The sequence below is a fragment of the Passer domesticus genome, chromosome 27 (genome assembly GCF_036417665.1).
Source record: "Passer domesticus isolate bPasDom1 chromosome 27, bPasDom1.hap1, whole genome shotgun sequence".
NCBI lineage: Eukaryota > Metazoa > Chordata > Aves > Passeriformes > Passeridae > Passer > Passer domesticus.
In genome coordinates this window covers 5,339,325-5,356,192 of record NC_087500.1, presented here as the reverse complement: position 1 = coordinate 5,356,192, position 16,868 = coordinate 5,339,325, and the positions used below count along the sequence as shown (strand labels likewise).

General features: G+C 54.3%; 2 protein-coding genes across 2 annotated transcripts in view; one reads left to right on the top strand and one right to left on the bottom strand.

Moving 5' to 3' along the window:
• Positions 1-6,668, top strand: part of DDX42 (DEAD-box helicase 42) — a 16,397-nt gene extending 9,729 nt beyond the window's left edge. Inside the window, exons 14-18 of the mRNA XM_064399818.1 lie at positions 538-814; positions 1,275-1,501; positions 2,710-2,820; positions 3,310-3,411; positions 3,944-6,668. Coding sequence (XP_064255888.1) covers positions 538-814; positions 1,275-1,501; positions 2,710-2,820; positions 3,310-3,411; positions 3,944-5,356 — 2,130 coding nt within the window. The 3' untranslated portion in view covers positions 5,357-6,668. The remainder of the gene's footprint in view (positions 1-537; positions 815-1,274; positions 1,502-2,709; positions 2,821-3,309; positions 3,412-3,943) is intronic.
• Positions 5,942-16,868, bottom strand: LOC135286704 (parathyroid hormone/parathyroid hormone-related peptide receptor-like). The gene is made up of 12 exons (XM_064399870.1): positions 14,067-16,868; positions 12,926-13,031; positions 12,418-12,528; positions 12,194-12,318; positions 11,948-12,042; positions 11,430-11,604; positions 10,936-11,089; positions 10,736-10,796; positions 10,124-10,190; positions 9,368-9,868; positions 9,241-9,282; positions 5,942-9,011 (listed from the first exon to the last, which is right to left on the bottom strand). Exons 1-12 carry the CDS (start codon positions 14,130-14,132, stop codon positions 8,709-8,711), a joined length of 1,806 nt encoding a protein of 601 aa, XP_064255940.1. The 5' UTR covers positions 14,133-16,868; the 3' UTR covers positions 5,942-8,708.

Genomic DNA, 16,868 nt, shown 5'->3' with positions numbered 1-16,868 from the left:
TTTGAAAGTTAAAATCTCTGTCCTGTGGTTTACATGGGAATGTTGATGTTGGACTTGCTTGACAGTGACAGCTGAACTGTCAGCAGGCTGGGATCTGGTAGGAAGCTGATGAAGTGGGCAGATATAAACTCTGCTAATGATATATTGAAACTTCACAAATTTCACAAGATGTCTTCAGAACATCCTTCTTTCAACCAGTTCTCTGCATTTTTTGGTTTTTACATCAGGTCCTTTACATCAAAAGAAATGACTGCCTGAAGCCCCTTCTTTCTGGGAAAATTTTTCCTTGATTTTGCTTAAGGAAAGCACCAGCATTCACAGCTCAATCACAGGGCCTCTATTCATTGATCTAAACTATTACTATGTAATGGGAGCATCATCCTTGAATATAATATTAAAATGTGTAATAATTAAACCTTGCAGAGAAAACTTGCAGGTAGTGCTGTAAGCTGCACTCTGTTAACTGTGATGCAGAGTGTGTGGGAACTCTGTGTGTTGCTCCCACCTTCCTGACTCCGAGGACACTTGTCCCCTTAGGCAAATGAAGATGTCACTCAGATTGTGGAGATTTTCCCCTCGGGGCCCAGCAAGTGGAACTGGCTGACGCGGCGCCTGGTGGAGTTCACGTCCTCCGGCAGCGTCCTCCTCTTCGTCACCAAGAAAGCCAACGCAGAGGAGCTGGCCAATAACCTCAAGCAGGAGGATCATAACCTGGGGCTGCTCCATGGGGACATGGATCAGAGCGAGAGGAACAAAGTCATTTCGGAATTTAAGAAAAAGGGCATCCCCATCCTGGTAGCTACTGATGTGGCAGGTACGTGGCCTTCTGGAAAGCAGCTCAGACAAGCTGTGGGTATAGCAGAAAGGCAAGCGTGGTTCAGTGGAAGGCAACCAGGTTGGATTCTGCACCTGCAGGACACTGTGCTCCAGGTGCTTTTCAGAACCATGGAATATCCTGAGCTGGAAGGGATGCATGGAACCCAACTCCTGGCCCTGCACAGACACCCCCAAGAGTCTCACTGTGTGCCTGTGCAGTACATGGCATTGGCAAGGGGGGTTATTATTAGTCTCTTAATGATACCTAAATTACAGCCTGACATTTTTTAATATACAGAAGGAAAAGCTGTGTCTTAAGGAAGTGGTTGCTCTTCATTCATCAGCTGACATTCCTTTTGCCCGCAGGACCAGAGCAGGGTGATACCCTGCTACTAGAGGAGTTGCTCTGAGTTAATTGGGGGTAATGACACTTCCCACCACGTTGCTCTTTCTTGCAGCTCGAGGGTTGGATATCCCTTCCATCAAGACTGTCATCAACTATGACGTGGCTCGGGACATAGACACGCACACGCACCGCATCGGCCGCACCGGCCGCGCCGGGGAGAAGGGGGTGGCCTACACTCTGCTGACCCCCAAGGACAGCAACTTCGCTGGTGACCTCGTCAGAAACCTGGAGGGTGCCAACCAGCACGTCTCCAAAGAGCTGCTGGATTTGGCAATGCAGGTATGAACCAGCAAAAGTGGAGGTGAGGAAGTGTCGCTCCAGGTTCAGCGCAAAATCAGGCAGCTCGTGTTGCTGGCTCCATCAGGTGTTAGCAGTGACCTTTTGGGGATCTGTCCTGATTTAAAGTAGGTTTCCTAGTGGTTTTAATGGCCTTTGAAAGAATCCATGAAGATTTTGTAACACAGTATGTGATCTATTTTGGGGCCAGGCACTGCCTAGGAAATTAGGAGCTGTAATTTGCTGATGCCAGCAGAGCATTCCAGTGTCTCATTACAGTCAGATTTATAGCAGGCACCTGGGGGATGCAGCTTAGTTGAAAGCTAAACTAGAAAACAATTACAGGGACATTCCCTCTGTGAAAGGATTGTTGCTTGATCATTCCACCTGCTTGGCAGTGCTCTCTGGCAGGTTTGCTATATATAGGTGTGACAGGTAGCTGCTGCAATTCTGCTTGTGCCACTGAACTTATCAACTCTTTAATTTCTTGTCCTTTGCTGCTTGTATAGCTGCAAGAGAGCCCAGGCCTTTTTGGCAACTCCCAGATTCAGAGGTGGATTAGTAAGCCTGTGGACACATTAGCAAGTAGCTTGGACAGCAGCTGCCAAAAGTAAATACTTTTTCTGACAAAGGCAGCATTTTCAGAAGGGACAGAATTAGTGAGGCACAGCTTCCCTGACTGCCTTGAGAGCATGTAGGAAGCCAATTGACTTATTCATATTTGGAGGGATTGTAGGGCATAAAAAGAGGTGCAGCCAGCTATTATTTAACCACCTGGAAACAGCAGGTCTGGTTGGGTTGACATTCCCTAGTCAGTGCTTGGAACAGAAAGTTTTGCTGACAGACCCTCATTTCTCCTTAGCCAAGCACTGGGCTAAATCAGTGAAACCAAAGTATGAGCAAGAGCAGAGCTCCCAAGTGATGGCATTGGAAATTGTGTTTATTCCTGGGTTTATTAGAATGCAAACCCCCAAAACCTTAACCTAAATGAGAGTTGAAGGTGTAAAATTAGTTTTCATAGAAAGCATTTGTAACTCAAAGCATCAGACCCACATGACAGAACTGCTTACAGCAGCTGTGTGGTTAAATGGAAAACAGTATTTGCATTTGTCTTTTGAAATGCTCAGTGTGCCTTTTTGCTCAGCCTCATTACATGCATTTGTGAAGCTTTTTATTCCCTGTGTTGAGAAACACTTGTCCTTCTCTTACAGAACCCGTGGTTCCGGAAATCCCGTTTTAAAGGAGGGAAGGGCAAGAAGCTGAATATTGGTGGTGGTGGCTTGGGATACCGTGAACGCCCTGGGCTGGGCTCAGAAAATACAGTAAGTAGAGATGCTGAAGAGGTTGTTCACAGATTCTTGGACCTTTTTCACTTAGTATTGATTACTCTTTAATTTAAAAATCGGTACCGGATTACAGTGTCTGCTTTAGAAGTTCTCATAGCTCAGCATCTTTCAGAGTTAGGATGATATATGTCAAGTGAAAGTCTCCTGTGCTCTTCTTCTCTTGTTAAGAGCTGCTTTTTTTTTTGGAGCTAGGATGATCCAGAAGGTTTGGAGATTCCTCATAAAATAGACTGTAAAATAAATACTGATAAATTACTTCAAAATTTCCAGCCATTTCCAATCTGATTCTTGGCAGAAAAAAAGAAATGGAGCAAACTTTTCCACTGCTCAGGGCTCTTCAGAAGTCTGTCACCCTTAGTGGATGTATTTCCTGAGTGCAGGGACAGGACAGATGTGAGCAGTGGTTGAACTGAGTGTGTCTGTGTGAGATAAACCTCTGCTGTTGCCCTTTGTGTTTTTGCACAGGACCGTGGAAACAACAACAGTGTGATGAGCAACTATGAGGCCTACAAGCCATCCACAGGGGCCATGGGGGACAGGCTGACAGCAATGAAAGCAGCTTTCCAGGTTGGTTCCATGCTGGGACTCCTTTTCTCCCCTGAAAGTGCAGCAGCCCTGGTATTTCAGGGAAGTTGAGGGTGGTGGTTGTGGCTGTGTCACTTGGAGCACACTCAGCATGGCAGTCCCCAGTGGTGGAATTAGGTGCAGGCTGGACTGAACGCATTTGCATAAACTTGCCAAACTTACTTTGTTTTCTGGTGCCTCTTTGCTTCTTTCTCTTTCTGGATTCTGCACCTGGGCTTGATTCTGTGGAGGTTTCTTTGCAGCAGTAGTGTAATTGCAATCAAAAGGGGAAACAGAAGCTCTTTCTCTTCAGTGTAAAAATTAACCCCACAATGTAAGAATTCCCTTATTGGTGTTGTCTGGTAGGAGGTGCCTCTGTGTCCATAAGCACAGGAGGAATGTAATCACTCCAAGACTGACTTTTTCTAGGAATTCTGTTACCCCAAAATCCAAGGTGGTCTTGTAAACACACGGTGACTCCGTGTTCTGTGGGGCAGCACAGAGCCAAACCTGCTCTCTCTTGTCTCTCCTGCAGTCCCAGTACAAGAGTCACTTTGTTGCTGCAAGTTTAAATAACCAAAAGACTGGGAGCTCTGCTGCTGGTGCCAGTGGCTGGACCAGCGCCGGGAGCCTGAACTCCGTCCCGACGAGTTCAGCGCAGCAAAACGCCGCCAGTGCCGAGAGCCCCATGGCAGCCACCGCGGCGGCGAAGGGAGTGCCCGGCTTCAGCAGCACGGGCAGCCTGAGCAGCGTGCCCTCCTTCCCCAGCCCCGGAGCACAGGGCTTCAACAGCGCCAATGCCAGCACCAACAGCCGGGAGGGCGGCGGCACTGTCAGGGAACGGTACAACGACAGCCGGAACAGTCGGCACGGAGAGGCCCCGCGGCGCGCCGAGGGCGGCGGTGGTGGCCGAGGAGAGGGTGGTGGTGGCCGAGGAGAGGGTGGTGGTGGCCGAGGAGAGGGTGGTGGTGGCCGAGGGGAGGGCAGCAGTGGTGGCCGAGGGGAGGGTGGCGGTGGTGGCCGAGGGGAGGGCGGTGGCGGTGGCCGAGGGGAGGGCAGCAGTGGTGGCCGAGGAGAGGGTGGTGGTGGTGGCCGAGGGGACGGCGGCGGTAGTGGCCGCTTCAGCGAGGGCCAGCGCTTCAACGATGGCCAACGCTTCACCGAGGGCCAGCGTTTCAGTGATGGCCAACGCTTCACCGATGGCCAACGCTTCAATGATGGCCAGCGCTTCAGCGAGGGCCAGCGTTTCAGCGAGGGCCAGCGTTTCAGTGATGGCCAGCGCTTCAACGATGGCCAGCGCTTCAACGATGGCCAACGTTTCAACGAGGGCCAACGCTTTACCGAGGGCCAGCGTTTCAGTGATGGCCAACGCTTCAACGAGGGCCAACGCTTCAACGATGGCCAACGTTTCAACGAGGGCCAACGCTTTACTGAGGGCCAGCGTTTCAATGATGGCCAACGTTTCAACGAGGGCCAACGCTTCAGCGAAGGTCAGCGTTTCAATGATGGCCAACGCTTCAGCGATGGCCAACGCTTCAATGATGGCCAACGCTTCAATGATGGCCAACGGTTCACCGAGGGCCAGCGCTCCAACGATGGCCAACGCTTCAGCGATGGCCAACGCTTCAATGATGGCCAACGCTATGATGGCCAACGTTTCAACGAGGGCCAACGCTACAACGAGGGCCAGCGCCACAGCGAAGGCGGTGGCCGGCACAGTGACCCCTCCCGGCACGGCGACGTCCATCGCCACGGCGAGGGCCGGCACTTCACCGACGTGCCGGGCGGCAACCGCAACAACGGTGACAGCAGGAACAGCACCGAGGGGAGGAACAGCGAGAGCAGGAATGGAGAGAACAGGAAGGAGGCCAACAGCCGGGACAACAAGACAGATGGTTTTGCTGTCCCAGAGCCCCCAAAACGGAAGAAGAGCCGGTGGGACAGTTAAAAGCTGGGGGTTCACAGCCTGGAGTCTCTGCAGGTAGTGGTGTTGTTTTCCAGAGGATTTCTTGGGGTTTTTGGTAACTGGTTGTTGAGCAGCTGGGGCAGGAGAAGGAAACCATGAGAACCCCCATGCAAGTTCATCTGCGGACAGATTCATGCACACAACACTTAGTGAAAGAAATCATTTTGGTAAAGCTCCCTGGGTTCTGCTTTGAAACTTTCAGTGCTCGAGTGACTCTGCTGGATTTAAACAGATCTTCTTGACAAAGAGAAGCTGTTCCACATCCTTGGAACGTTAAGAAACTGTTGTCCATAGAAGTATAAATTAGTCTTTTCTTAACCAGCGTTCACATTTACAAACCAGTCCAGTCCACCTAGAGATGCTCAGGACCTGCCTGTTAGACATTAATCTTGCAGCAGTTTGGTCAGTATGGTGAGTTCTTCCTCCATCTCCTTTTCACATATTCTCCCCAAATAATTTGGTCTCCAGGTTCCTCTTTACCTCTCTCCCCATCAACTAAGAATGTATCAATTTGCTTTGCTGAAGGTGGGGCAGAGCAAGTTGGTTTCATTTTTTGGTTGTTTTTGGTTTTTGTTTTTTTTTTTTTTTTAATTTTGCTGTGTGTGGAGCTGTTCAAGGGATCCTTCTCCATCCCAGCAAACCACAAATTCACTTGTAGTGTAGGTTGGACTCCCTGGCTTGTTTGTGGTCAGTACTTTAATTCCAATCCCATTGCCCAGATATTTTTTTTAAGAACCTTCTGTTTTCGAAGATCCTTCATTCTGGTGGAAGCCTGCATAGCAAACCTGTGTCTCTGCTGTGCCTATGCACCCTCTGTTCTGAGAGGGTTGAGTGCTTTCTTCAAATTAAAAACAAAAAAGGGAAGACAATGTAGATAGGCCACAACAATCAGGGGCTGGAGCCCCCCAGTAAGTGTGGCTAAAGGAAGAACATGCAGAAATTCAGGGATCTGTTGCTCAGAAGCCTTTAGGGAGAACTCAGAAAACAATTAATGAAAAGAAACAGCTCAAATCTGGCCTTGTTTTGGACACATGTAGTAAATCTGTAAAATCTTACTTGCCCATTTTTAACTCATTGTGTGTATTCCCATTTTTTTAACTTCTTTTTCTTTTTTTTTGCCACAAGGTAGGGAAGAACTTTTCAGTTGGGACATGTCAGCACCCACCGCTGGCTCGTTTCCACTGGAAGATGTACCAGAAGCTGTCAGGGTTTTGTGACATTGTGATGTTTTCTTTATCAGCTGTGCATTTACTTTCTGCTTGCTCTAGTAAATGTTTTATTACTGGTACAAAAACATGCAGCATGTGCTTTTTATTCCCCTCTTCCTTTGGCTGCCCTGGTGTGCGAATGGAGAACTGACAGTCTGGAGATCCAGAAGTTGTGGATTGTAGTTGATAAAATACTTCCTGTGGGTTTTCTTAGTATCTTTCACCCCAAAATGTTTCACAAACCCTGGTTTAGCTTCAAGGTCTCCTGGAGAATAGATTTTCCTCTGCTTTATAAGAGGGAAGGATACAGCCCAGGACGTGTGATTCATTTCCCCCAGCTTTTCATGGGGTCAGGGGCAAGCCTGGAAGGAGAGCTCAGCAACAGCCCCAAGGTCTGACTGCCACCTGAACTGGCTACAGTTCAGACACTCTGTGATTATTTGGGCCGTCTCAGAAACCAGCTGTGATCTGCTGGAGTTTTTTAAACTATTTTCCACAATTCCCTCCCCACAGTCTGTTGCCCTGGTTTGAGCTCTGTGTGAAGACCAGGGTGTTTCAGGGCAGACTGGCAGGGCTTTACAAGCTGTTGTGTTCCCCTTCTCACCCTGAAGGCTCACTGCTGCAATTAAAGACTGGAGTTTCAAAACAAAATGTGAAAATAGCCCCACAGTCTGAGGTGCTGCTCCCTCCCTTCCCTGATCCCAGCTCGCTGCCACTGGAACCAGCCCCATGTGAGGCACGTGCTGGGGGTTCTCCCTTCTTGTTAACACTTCCCTCTGCTCCTTGTAGGATTATTGGAATTCCTCACCCCTCTCCCATCTTCCAGGAGCCCCTTGGGAAGAGAGTGATTAAATATTGATCAGTGAGGGGGAGGCAGAGCTGTCAGTTTGCGGGGCTGTGTGAGGTCCGTGCCCTCAGAACAAGGGCGCAGTGTGAGCAGCATTCCAGCTGCCCTGGGAGGGGATCTGGCCCTGCAGTGCCAGCTGGGCTGCTGTCTTCCAAAGAGACTAATTCCTTCCCAGAGATGATTTTAAAACTGTGCATCCTAGAGCCCTTCCCTGCCATGGCTCCTGGCTGTTTGTCCCTCCAGTTCCCTATGACTCACTTAACACCAAAGCTTTTCACTGGAAGAGATGGGAATGCACACAGTTATTCACCTGGTCCCTGTCTTTAGCAAGAAATTCCTGCCTTGAGGGGCTGTGTAGGAAGAAGATGCTCCATGCTATCACCACCATGCTGTTTAATTTATCTGCCATCTACACAGCTCCTTGGGAATGCTTTTTTCCTGGGGTGAGGAGCTTTCCCAGGCAGGGCAGGGGGATGCTGGGGCTCCTGTCCATGGCAGGGGCAGAGGGACGGCAGGTCTGGCTGGGAACAGGGCCAGGGTTCCAGCCTTTCCCCCACTGCTGGGTGCAGGCTGGAGTACAAGGATGGAAACAAGCCAGGCAGACTCTCTTTATTCACTTCTTAGCCTTCAATGCGATGACAGGGCCACGACAGTTGCATGCAGGGGCCTTTGTGGTAATGGATGAAGTGTTGGGCATTCAAGTGTTCCCTGCACCCTTCCAGGCATAAAGTTCATCCTGCCTCCTTCATCCCACCCTGTCCCTGTGCCTCCCGCTCCGGTTTGTGGTTGGTGTTGGTGTTCACTCCCTCCACGAGCTGCAGAGGATGAGGAGGGCAGGCTGGGCTGCAGAACAGCCCCACGGGCACTCTGTGCTCCCCCGGCTGGACAAGGCTGGAGCTGGGGCTGGTGGGGGAGTCCGAGGCAGGATGGGGCTCACGGGAGGGGCTTTGACCCCCTGGAGAAGTCACCTCCCACTTGTGGGGGTGGGAACAAACACTGCGGTGTCTCCTGGTGAAGACTCAAGGCTTTGCAAGCACAGGGATCACATCAGTCACTTGCACGTGGAGGAGAATGAGGTTTTATGGCTTGTTTTTGGGCCGGGGTGGAGGAGGAGTGAGAGTACGTGGTCCCTTTGCACGCTGGCTGTGGCAGAAAGGGAGCTGGGTTGTTCTGGCTGCTCTCCCAGCCCTGGCTCTCCGTGGCAGCATAAGCAGAGCCCCAAGCGTGAGGATCAGCACCTTTCCAGGCACATCTGCAGGTAGGAAATCCACCTTCTGCTTCACAGCATCGTCTCCATCTCCTTGTTGGGCTTGGGCTGGCACTGGGTCAGCTCTGTCGAGTCCACCGTGTGCTCGCCCCGGGCTCTGTGGCTCAGCTCCTGCGCGGGGCAGGGCAGGCGGGGCCGGGCCGGCAGCAGCAGCCCCCGAGTGCCCCCTGCTCCCCGCCCCGCCAGGCTGGTGCTGCAGCTTTGGGGGGCCTGGCAGCCCCTCCCGGCACAGCAGCAGCTCCCGGGGCGTGCCTGCTGCCCCAGGTGCAGCGCCAGGAGCCTCCGCAAATGAGCCTTCTTGATTTCAGCCTGGACCTGGGAGAGCAGAGGGGGCTGCTGTGCCCGGACACAGCAAAACAGCCTTGCCCTTTTCCCTTTTCCCACCCTTTCCCTTCTCCTTTCCCTTCTTTCCCTCCAAATCCTACTGAGAGGGATGGATCTGAGCTTTTTGCTGTGGCTATCACAGCCTGGCACTGCCAGTTTGCCTCCCCTGACTCTAAAGGGGCTGGAACAAGGAGCTTAGCTCCTCACTCTTCCCACTTACCTCCCCATTGCAAAAGCAGTAGATAAAAGCCACAAAGAAACCCTGCCAAGAGACCAAAAGAGGTGGAGTTTGAGGTGCCTGAGCCTCCCTGGATGAACACCCCTCAATGCTGGGAGTGTCAGCCCACCTGGGAGGAGTTGAAGAGCATCTCGTAGTGCATCTGGATCTGCCACAGGAGCCCGGAGACCTCGGTGTAGGGCATGGCCATGAACACCACGTAGTGGACTCCAAAAAGTGGCATCAGCACCAGCGTGGACTTGAGCAGCTTCCTGAAAGGAGAGACCTCAGAGCCATTCCCCAGGGCCTGCAGGGCAGCCCCACAGTGGCCAGGCTGGAGGTGGGAGCAGGAAGAGCTCAGAACTCCAGAGCCAGGCTTCAATCCAGCAGAGCTGCCAGAGGAGCTGGCTGCCACTATCCTGCCACCCTTCCTCACTCCTTCAGCCCTTCCCACACCTCTGCTCCTCCTCCACGACCTCGGGGAGCCATCCTGGCTGAACAGGCAGGACACGAGGCTGTGGTGCTGCAGCACTTGCCTGTACTGCTGCCGGGGGTCCAGCTTGCCTGTGGTGGTCTCCCAGAGCTTGGAGGCCAACACCCGGACGATGTTGAGGAAGAGGAAGAAGTTCACCTGCCAAGAGACACCCACTGTGAGCTGGGGTCTGCCCAAGGAGCCCTTGAGGCCACAGACCTTGGGTGAGGTGCAGGCAGGGACATGGCAGTGATGCTGTGGTCAGAGCAGGAGGGACCAGAGCCCCTGGATCCCTCTGGGCTCTCCCTGGGTGCTGGAGTGGCTGGGACAAAACTCCAGTGACCACAAGCAAGCAGCTCTGCTCTCTATCAATCCTCTTTCCCCAAAAGGAATTGGGAGATTCAGGACTCTTACCACGACTGCAGCCAGGATGGGGACCTGATAAATCCACTTCATGTTCCCAGCACTGAGGTCCCAGCACCTGAGAAGACCAGTACAGAAACTCCTTGGAGAAACCTGACACCACTGGGAAGGATGGCTCCCTGTACCCCCAACCACCCCAGCACCCCCAACTCCCACTCTCCACCCCCTTGCTGGGCTTTGTGTAAATCTTGAGCTGTAGCTCCAAGCAATTGTAACCATCATGGTGGGGCAAAGCAGGTTTAAATGAGCATTAATGTTCCTGAGGGCTCCTTGGCCACCTCATCCCAAACTCCTGCTGTTCCTATGGTGACCTTTCTGCTTTTAAAATGCCTCACTCCAGAATGTGCCCTTTAGCATCCATCTCTGTGCTGTTTATTGATCAATTTATGCTGCAAACCCACATCCACCATCCTCCCAACGCAGAACAAAACCACCATAGCTCTTCATTACTGACAATTCTATGAACAAGCCTTGAATGTCTGTTCCATCCTGTTGTTCTTTTTGGAAAATTTTCATTTCCAAAAAGCTCTGGTGCCCACAGATACTTTGCTGGCATTTGCAGGCACTCTTCCCAAAGGCCCTGGTGAAGGTGGGTGTACATACTGTGTGTCTGCCAGCGAGGCCCTGACGCTGGCCCAGATGGACACAAACACAGCAGGGACACCTAGAAGGGCAGGGACAGAGAGAGGAGCAGGGTTGGAGCAGCACCTTTGCAGATCCAGCCAGTTCCTGCATCCCACTGCCCTTCCCTGGGCACTTGGCCAATGCCAGAGCTCCTGGCTGGGGCTGGGGTCTGTGCTCACCCCAGCCGATGATGATGAGCACCCACAGGTAGTTCTTGTTGGAGAGGAAGGCCATGAAGATGAGGCTGTGCAGGTAGAGACCTTCCACCAGGATCCAGTAGTGGTTGGTGGCCAGAAAATAGAGGAAGAGAGTCACCACCACCTTGCAGCCAGCCTGTGGGAGATGCCTGTGTCAGGCTGGTCCCCAAAAGCAAAACCTGGTGGTTTTTGCTTTCTGGTCACCAAAACCCAGCTGTGCCCCATGTTCTCCTTGCAGAGACCTGCATCTCCTCTGGGATATTCCAGCACCTCCTTCCCACAGGACAGGTATTCCCTGTGCACAGGCCAAGGTGCTCTGTGGCTCTGGTCTCTAGTGTGGCACCAGGACAGGGAGGAGCTGAGCAGAGCCAAAGGTGGACCTTCATCCCCTCCCCTTGAGCAGCACAGCCCCAGCCTGGGAGGATCCCATTGCATTAGGGGTCCTAAATCCCCCTTTCTCCCCATCCACCACTTGCCAGGTGGCCCCGTTGTGCTGGCAGGGGACCCCCAAGGTCCTCGCGCGTCCTGTCGGCGTCGCTGGGCGCCGTGCCCGAGTAGAGCACCATGTCCTTCAGGAAGATGCTGAGGGCCCGGCAGATGAAGGAGGTGAAGAGGTGCACGTGGATGTAATTCCGTGTGCAGTGCAGGCGCCTGTGGAGAAGGGAAGTGACACCAACCAACCCCAGCTGCCCAACCAACTCACCACAGCTGGGCTCAGGGAATGGGGGCTCTCAGGGTGGGCTCTGGGGTGTCTGGGCACAGCAACCAGATCTGGGAGCAAGTGGGGTGTGCACACTGTCCAGGAGCAGGGTGGAGAGATCAGGAGCTGGTCACACTGGGGATGACTGGGGCTTTGGGAAATTGGCTGATGTTTGTGTTGGGTCTGGGGTTGTTCCCATTCCTTTGGGGGCTGCCCCCTCCCCAGGCTCGTGTGTGTGGATGATGGGATGAGTTCCTGTTGTCCCACATAAGGGGGGCTTTGGCCTCTCCTTACTTGAAGTAGGAGAGGATGCAGACAGCAACGATGAGGGAGGCCAGGGAGATGGAGTAGCCCACGGTGTACATGAGGTGCAGGCGGTCAAACACCTCCTGGAAGAGAAGGACAGAGCTCCACCTCCCTGCCAGAGCACAGGGGGAGCAGGGCTGGTGTGAGGAGCAGAGAGGGAAGAGCCCCTGCCCCCAGCACTTCCCCTGGCCCCCACCACACCCCTTTCCCAGCACCTTTGACAAACAAGGTCACCTTCTGGTGGCTCCGGCTCTCGGAGGAGAAGAGCAGGGCACACTCTGTGTAGTTGGCCCAGGTCTTGTTGATGCTGAGAGCCATGGCCCAGGTCCCATAGGCACTGCAGTACCTGTAGGCGTGACCTGGGGACAGCAACGAGCACTGTGGCAGCAGAAGGACCCAGACTTGTCCCTGCTCCGTGGATTGTCACCAGGGCGAGGTCACTCTCTGTCCAGACTTGCCTTTGTGGTTGAAGTCGTAGATGTAGTCGGGGCAAGGCACTGACACCTCCTGGCTGGGGGAGCCCCTTGGCCAGCAGATGATCCCATCCCACTCTGGAGGGCAGCTGGGGTCTGGCCAAAGAGCAAAGACACATATCACATCTCCAGTCAGGGCCTCAGCACAACCTCTGGCTTCCTCAGGTGTGTGCTGGACCAGGGGGAGGAAAATGCTGCCACAGATCCCCTGGGCTGCAGAGAGGGAGGAGCTGCAGGAGGCCAGGGAAGGGGACACATCCCACCTCTTCCAGATGGGGCAAGGCCCCTCCACAGCTCTCGTTTGTGGTGTACATGGAGCTGTCTGGAAAATGCTGGAGCCAGTGCTGGCTGCACCCAGAGCATGGATGGTGCCATGAGCTCCACAAAGCTGGGTGTCCTCAACCCATCCCACCCCAACAGAGAGGACAGCATTCCCACAGTGTAACCAGCTCCACCAGGGCTGGCTCACCCAAGCACAGGGGAGGGACAATACCTTTGATCTTCTCCAGCTGGGCCTTTATGTCCCTGTGACACTTTTCCTTGGCCTCCACCAGGAGATAGATCTGCTCTTCTTTGGTGAGAACATCATCGGGATCAACCTGCCCAGACCAAACCCAAGTGACAACCCCTTGGCTCAAGTCATGGCATGGCTGTGCTCTCCCAACCCGAGAGGAGAGTCAGGTTTGGGTGGCTTTGGGTAGATTCAACAACACAGGGAAGAAAAATGCTCTTCCTGCATTCCTGCTCTCATTTTTCCCTCTTCCAAGGCTGATACTGACCCCAAGCCCCTTCCCTGGTCATTTCTGCTCATGGTCATTTTTGGTTTTGTGCAGAAATCAGTGGCCTGTTAGGCTCCTGCCCCTGCTCCCTGTCACCCACCACCAGTAGTGCTGGCTGTCTCTGTTGCCTGTGCTGAGCTCTCCAGGCCAGGTCTGGCAACCCCTGGGTAAAGTGCCCGACCAGGGTCAGCAAAGCAGCCACTGCCCAGTGCCCAGACAGTGAACTCACAGCAGCTTCAGCCTCCCCATCACACCACACATGCAAATGTCTTTGGGGGTGTTTTGGGCTAAGATGCTTGGAGGATTTTACAGCCAGGATGAGGACACAGCTTTGGAAGTGAACAGGAGCTGGGATGCAGAAGGGTCACTTTCCCCAGACTGCCCCCAGTGAGCACAGCCAAATCTGACCCCAGAGAGGAGATCCAGGACTCCCATCCATGCTCTTCCCCAAAGAAGGGGGCAGAATGGGGCTGGTCAGGGATGTGGGGCAGGAGTGGGATCCTGGGGGTGCATCAGCAGGGTGGGGGCCTGGCTGTGGGAGCCTCACTGGCTGTGCCCAGCTCTGCCCTCCAGCCCCTCCTGCACTGCTCGTAATCCGCCCGCTCTGCTCCCCCGACGCCTCCCAGGCGCTGAACCCTGCCCTGGATGTGCCCCAGAAATGGAAAAGCCATCACGCTGCAGTGCCCCCATGGCTGCTGCAGAGCTTTTAGCAGGAGTGGAGATGCTCTCCCGTCCTGCCCAGCAGCTCTGCAGAGCGGGACGTGAGGCGGGAGCACAGCCAGCCCTGCCCGGGCCAGTGGCACAACATTAAAGCCAGGAGAGGACCAGAGGAGCCCCGGGGCCACGCAGACTTACCAGAGCCCACGCCGAGCTCAGCAGGCAGCAGCAGAGGAGAGTCACCACGGGGCCAGATGCCTCCATGGTGCTGCCGTGTCACTCAGATGGGGACTTCAGGGACCAGAATCGCTGCCAGTGGTGGAGAGGGCTGGCGTGTTCAGCAGGACAGAGCATCTTCTGGGAGCACCTTCCTGGCTGCCAGCCCCGCTGAGGTGAGGTGGCAGTGGGGGCACAGCCCGTCCCCGGGAGATCAGGGCTGGGCGAGCTCCCTGTGCCTGTGGGATCCCTATAGGGATCTGCTCACAGGCTCTCCAGGCAGGGGGGTTTCTCCCCCCACCATGCTTGATCCTACTCTCTCTTTGTGTCTTGCCTGCTTTAAGCAGCTCCGGGAGCGTGTGCAAACAATTCCTGTTCGGATGGGGATGGCAGAGGTTTATTGGCTTAGCCCAAGGTGCTAAAATCCTCTTCATTCAAGGCAGATTCCTCTTCTCTTTTCAGAAACTTCTCTCACTGCTCGGTGGCTCATTTTTCAGCTGTCACAGCATTCCCCCACTGCCCCCATGCTCCTAAGTCCCTTCTAGCCCCAGACTGGTCCCAGGTAGCCGGAGGAAGGTGGGGAAAATCCCAGTGAGGTGGCTGGAGGCAGGGAGGCAGAGGGTGCAAGCACGTGAGCAGCACCTCGAGCTGATGCTCCTGCGATGGGATGTCTTTCAGCCAGACACCAGTTTAACCCTTTTCCTTCTCCAGGGGCTGGGATGTGTTTTGGGGAGATGTGCTGGGGTCTGTCCTGCTCTCCCAGGCACCCGCAGTGACCTCAGGGCATGTCTGCATTCAGTGTCCTTGGGAGAGGGGCTGGAGAATCCATCCTGGGGCAGGGGGTGGAGGGAGCAGCCACCCAGATGGGGTCCCACATCATCACTGGGCATCAGGTCAGAGCTGGTCCCACTGCAGCTGTCACCATCCCTGGTCACCTGCATGCCCCTGGCATGGCCCCAGGGCTGTCCCCTGCCTTTCAGGGTCATGCTGATGCCCAGCTTGCTCCCACCACCCAGCCAGTTCCAGCACCCTGTGACCCCCCAGCAGCCCGAGCGTCCCCCTGGGGAAATGGGGCACAGAGAGGGGAGGCCTCTTTCCCCAGGCAGGTTGTCATTAGTGGGATGAGGCTGGAATTCAACAGCCCAGTGCCAAATCCCTGGAACAGCAGCTCCCAGCCTGGGCCCCTCCCCTGGCTCATATAATCCATGTCCAGACACAGCTCTTGCTGCCTCTGTGAGTGCCCCAATCCTGCACGGAGCAGCAGAGCCCCCGGAGCCTTCCTTGGGGTTTTCCTGGCAAGGCAGCTCATTCTGCTCCCAGCCCTGAGCCCTGTGACTTTGTGACAAGGGTCAGAGTCCTGCTGGGCTCCTGGGGGAGGGGAGGCCAAGGGAACACCACAAATCCCGAGGACAGGGCTCAGGAGGGGCTGCTGCTCCTGCTGATGGAATCAGACAGCAAAACAAGCCCCACGGTGGCCATCAGCTGGAAATCAAGGAGGGACTGGGGACATTGTCTGCAGCTGCCTGTGTCCACTGCCCGGGCCATGGCGTGGGTGTGACACCAGCTCTGCCAGAGGCTCCTCGGGATGCTGCACGGGCACGGAGGGTGAGCAAGGGACAGTCAGACTGCACCATGAACGATTTCTGAAGGCTCTGCTGGGTCTAATTTCTGACCCAGAAGCTGCTGGGGAGTGAAGATGGAGTTAAGATGAGGTTATTTTGGAGTTGATGGATGCTGAGGGGGTGGCAGCTCAGGGGCAATTTAATTCCCTTGATTTCCCAGGCGACACCTGACCCAGGCTCTGAGTTCAAACTTAGCAAAACATGTTGAGTTTTTTTGCAAAATGACTCATTATATTCTAGAGAGCTCTGGAAAGCAATGATTGCAAATGACACCCATCCAGCCCCCTCGGCCTCCCAGTCTCTGCTAGCAATGAGGAGATGATGGCACACAGAGAATTCCCAGCAGTTTGTGGCTGCTCCCTCCTCCCGAACGACCCCTGTAACTCTTCCTTTGCCCTGGTGCCCTACACATCTTGTCTAAGTTGATGGTTTAGAATGTCTCAGTAAAACCCTCAAGCCCCATTTTCTGGGATGCTGAACTTCAATGAGTTCTGTGCCTTTGTGAGTCCTCAGCTGGGAGAGGAGGGTGAGAGCAGGAGCATCTCCCACCAGAGCCTGCCCAGCCCTGGAGAGGAGCCAAATGCAGACTCCATCTGCCCTGCAGGTTTTAGAGGTGCTTCAGATACGTGGTGCAAAGCTGGGAAAGATCTGCACTGATGAATTCAGTTGTGGCTTTGGCCATCATTTCCATTTCCTCATTAGCCACCCTTAGGGAGGTGAGCACCTACACTGATCTTTTCCAGGGCTCAAACTCAGCCCTTGGGGGAGACTGGGACAAAGCAGACCCCGAGCACAAGCCCAAGGGAGTGCTCAGAGAGTTGTGAGCTCCTTTGAAGCAGCACTTTGTGAATCCTGGTCTCAGCAGGGCTCTGCAGTGCTGGCCCTCGCAGCCCGCCCGCCAGCAGGCGCGTTTCGCCGTGGTATCGTGGCAGGTTTAGCAGCCATCCTGTTGCTATTTTGTTGCCTGGCCCCCATGGCCATTCGCGTTTAGGTTTCAGTGATCACTTAGCAAGCAGCCCCCATGCAGCCCACCCGGTGCAGGTGCTGGAGGGGGACATGTCCCCCCTTGTACAGCTGGGGAGGGGGCGGCTGGTGGCTCCGTGGAGCCAGGAGCCGATGACAATGGGCAATTGTCAAATTGGGGCCCCTCTCGTTTGAGTTT

What these genes read in the sequence shown, in the direction of transcription:
- LOC135286704 (XM_064399870.1), bottom strand. Translation starts at nt 14,132, where the DNA reads ATGGAGGCATCTGGCCCCGTGGTGACTCTCCTCTGCTGCTGCCTGCTG. An exon ending in CAGCACAACGGGGCCACCTG is followed by an intron (nt 11,090 to 11,429) that starts GCAAGTGGTGGA and finishes CATCTCCCACAG; the next exon opens with GCTGGCTGCAAGGTGGTGGT. An exon ending in GCCTCGCTGGCAGACACACA is followed by an intron (nt 10,191 to 10,735) that starts GTATGTACACCC and finishes TGGTCTTCTCAG; the next exon opens with GTGCTGGGACCTCAGTGCTG.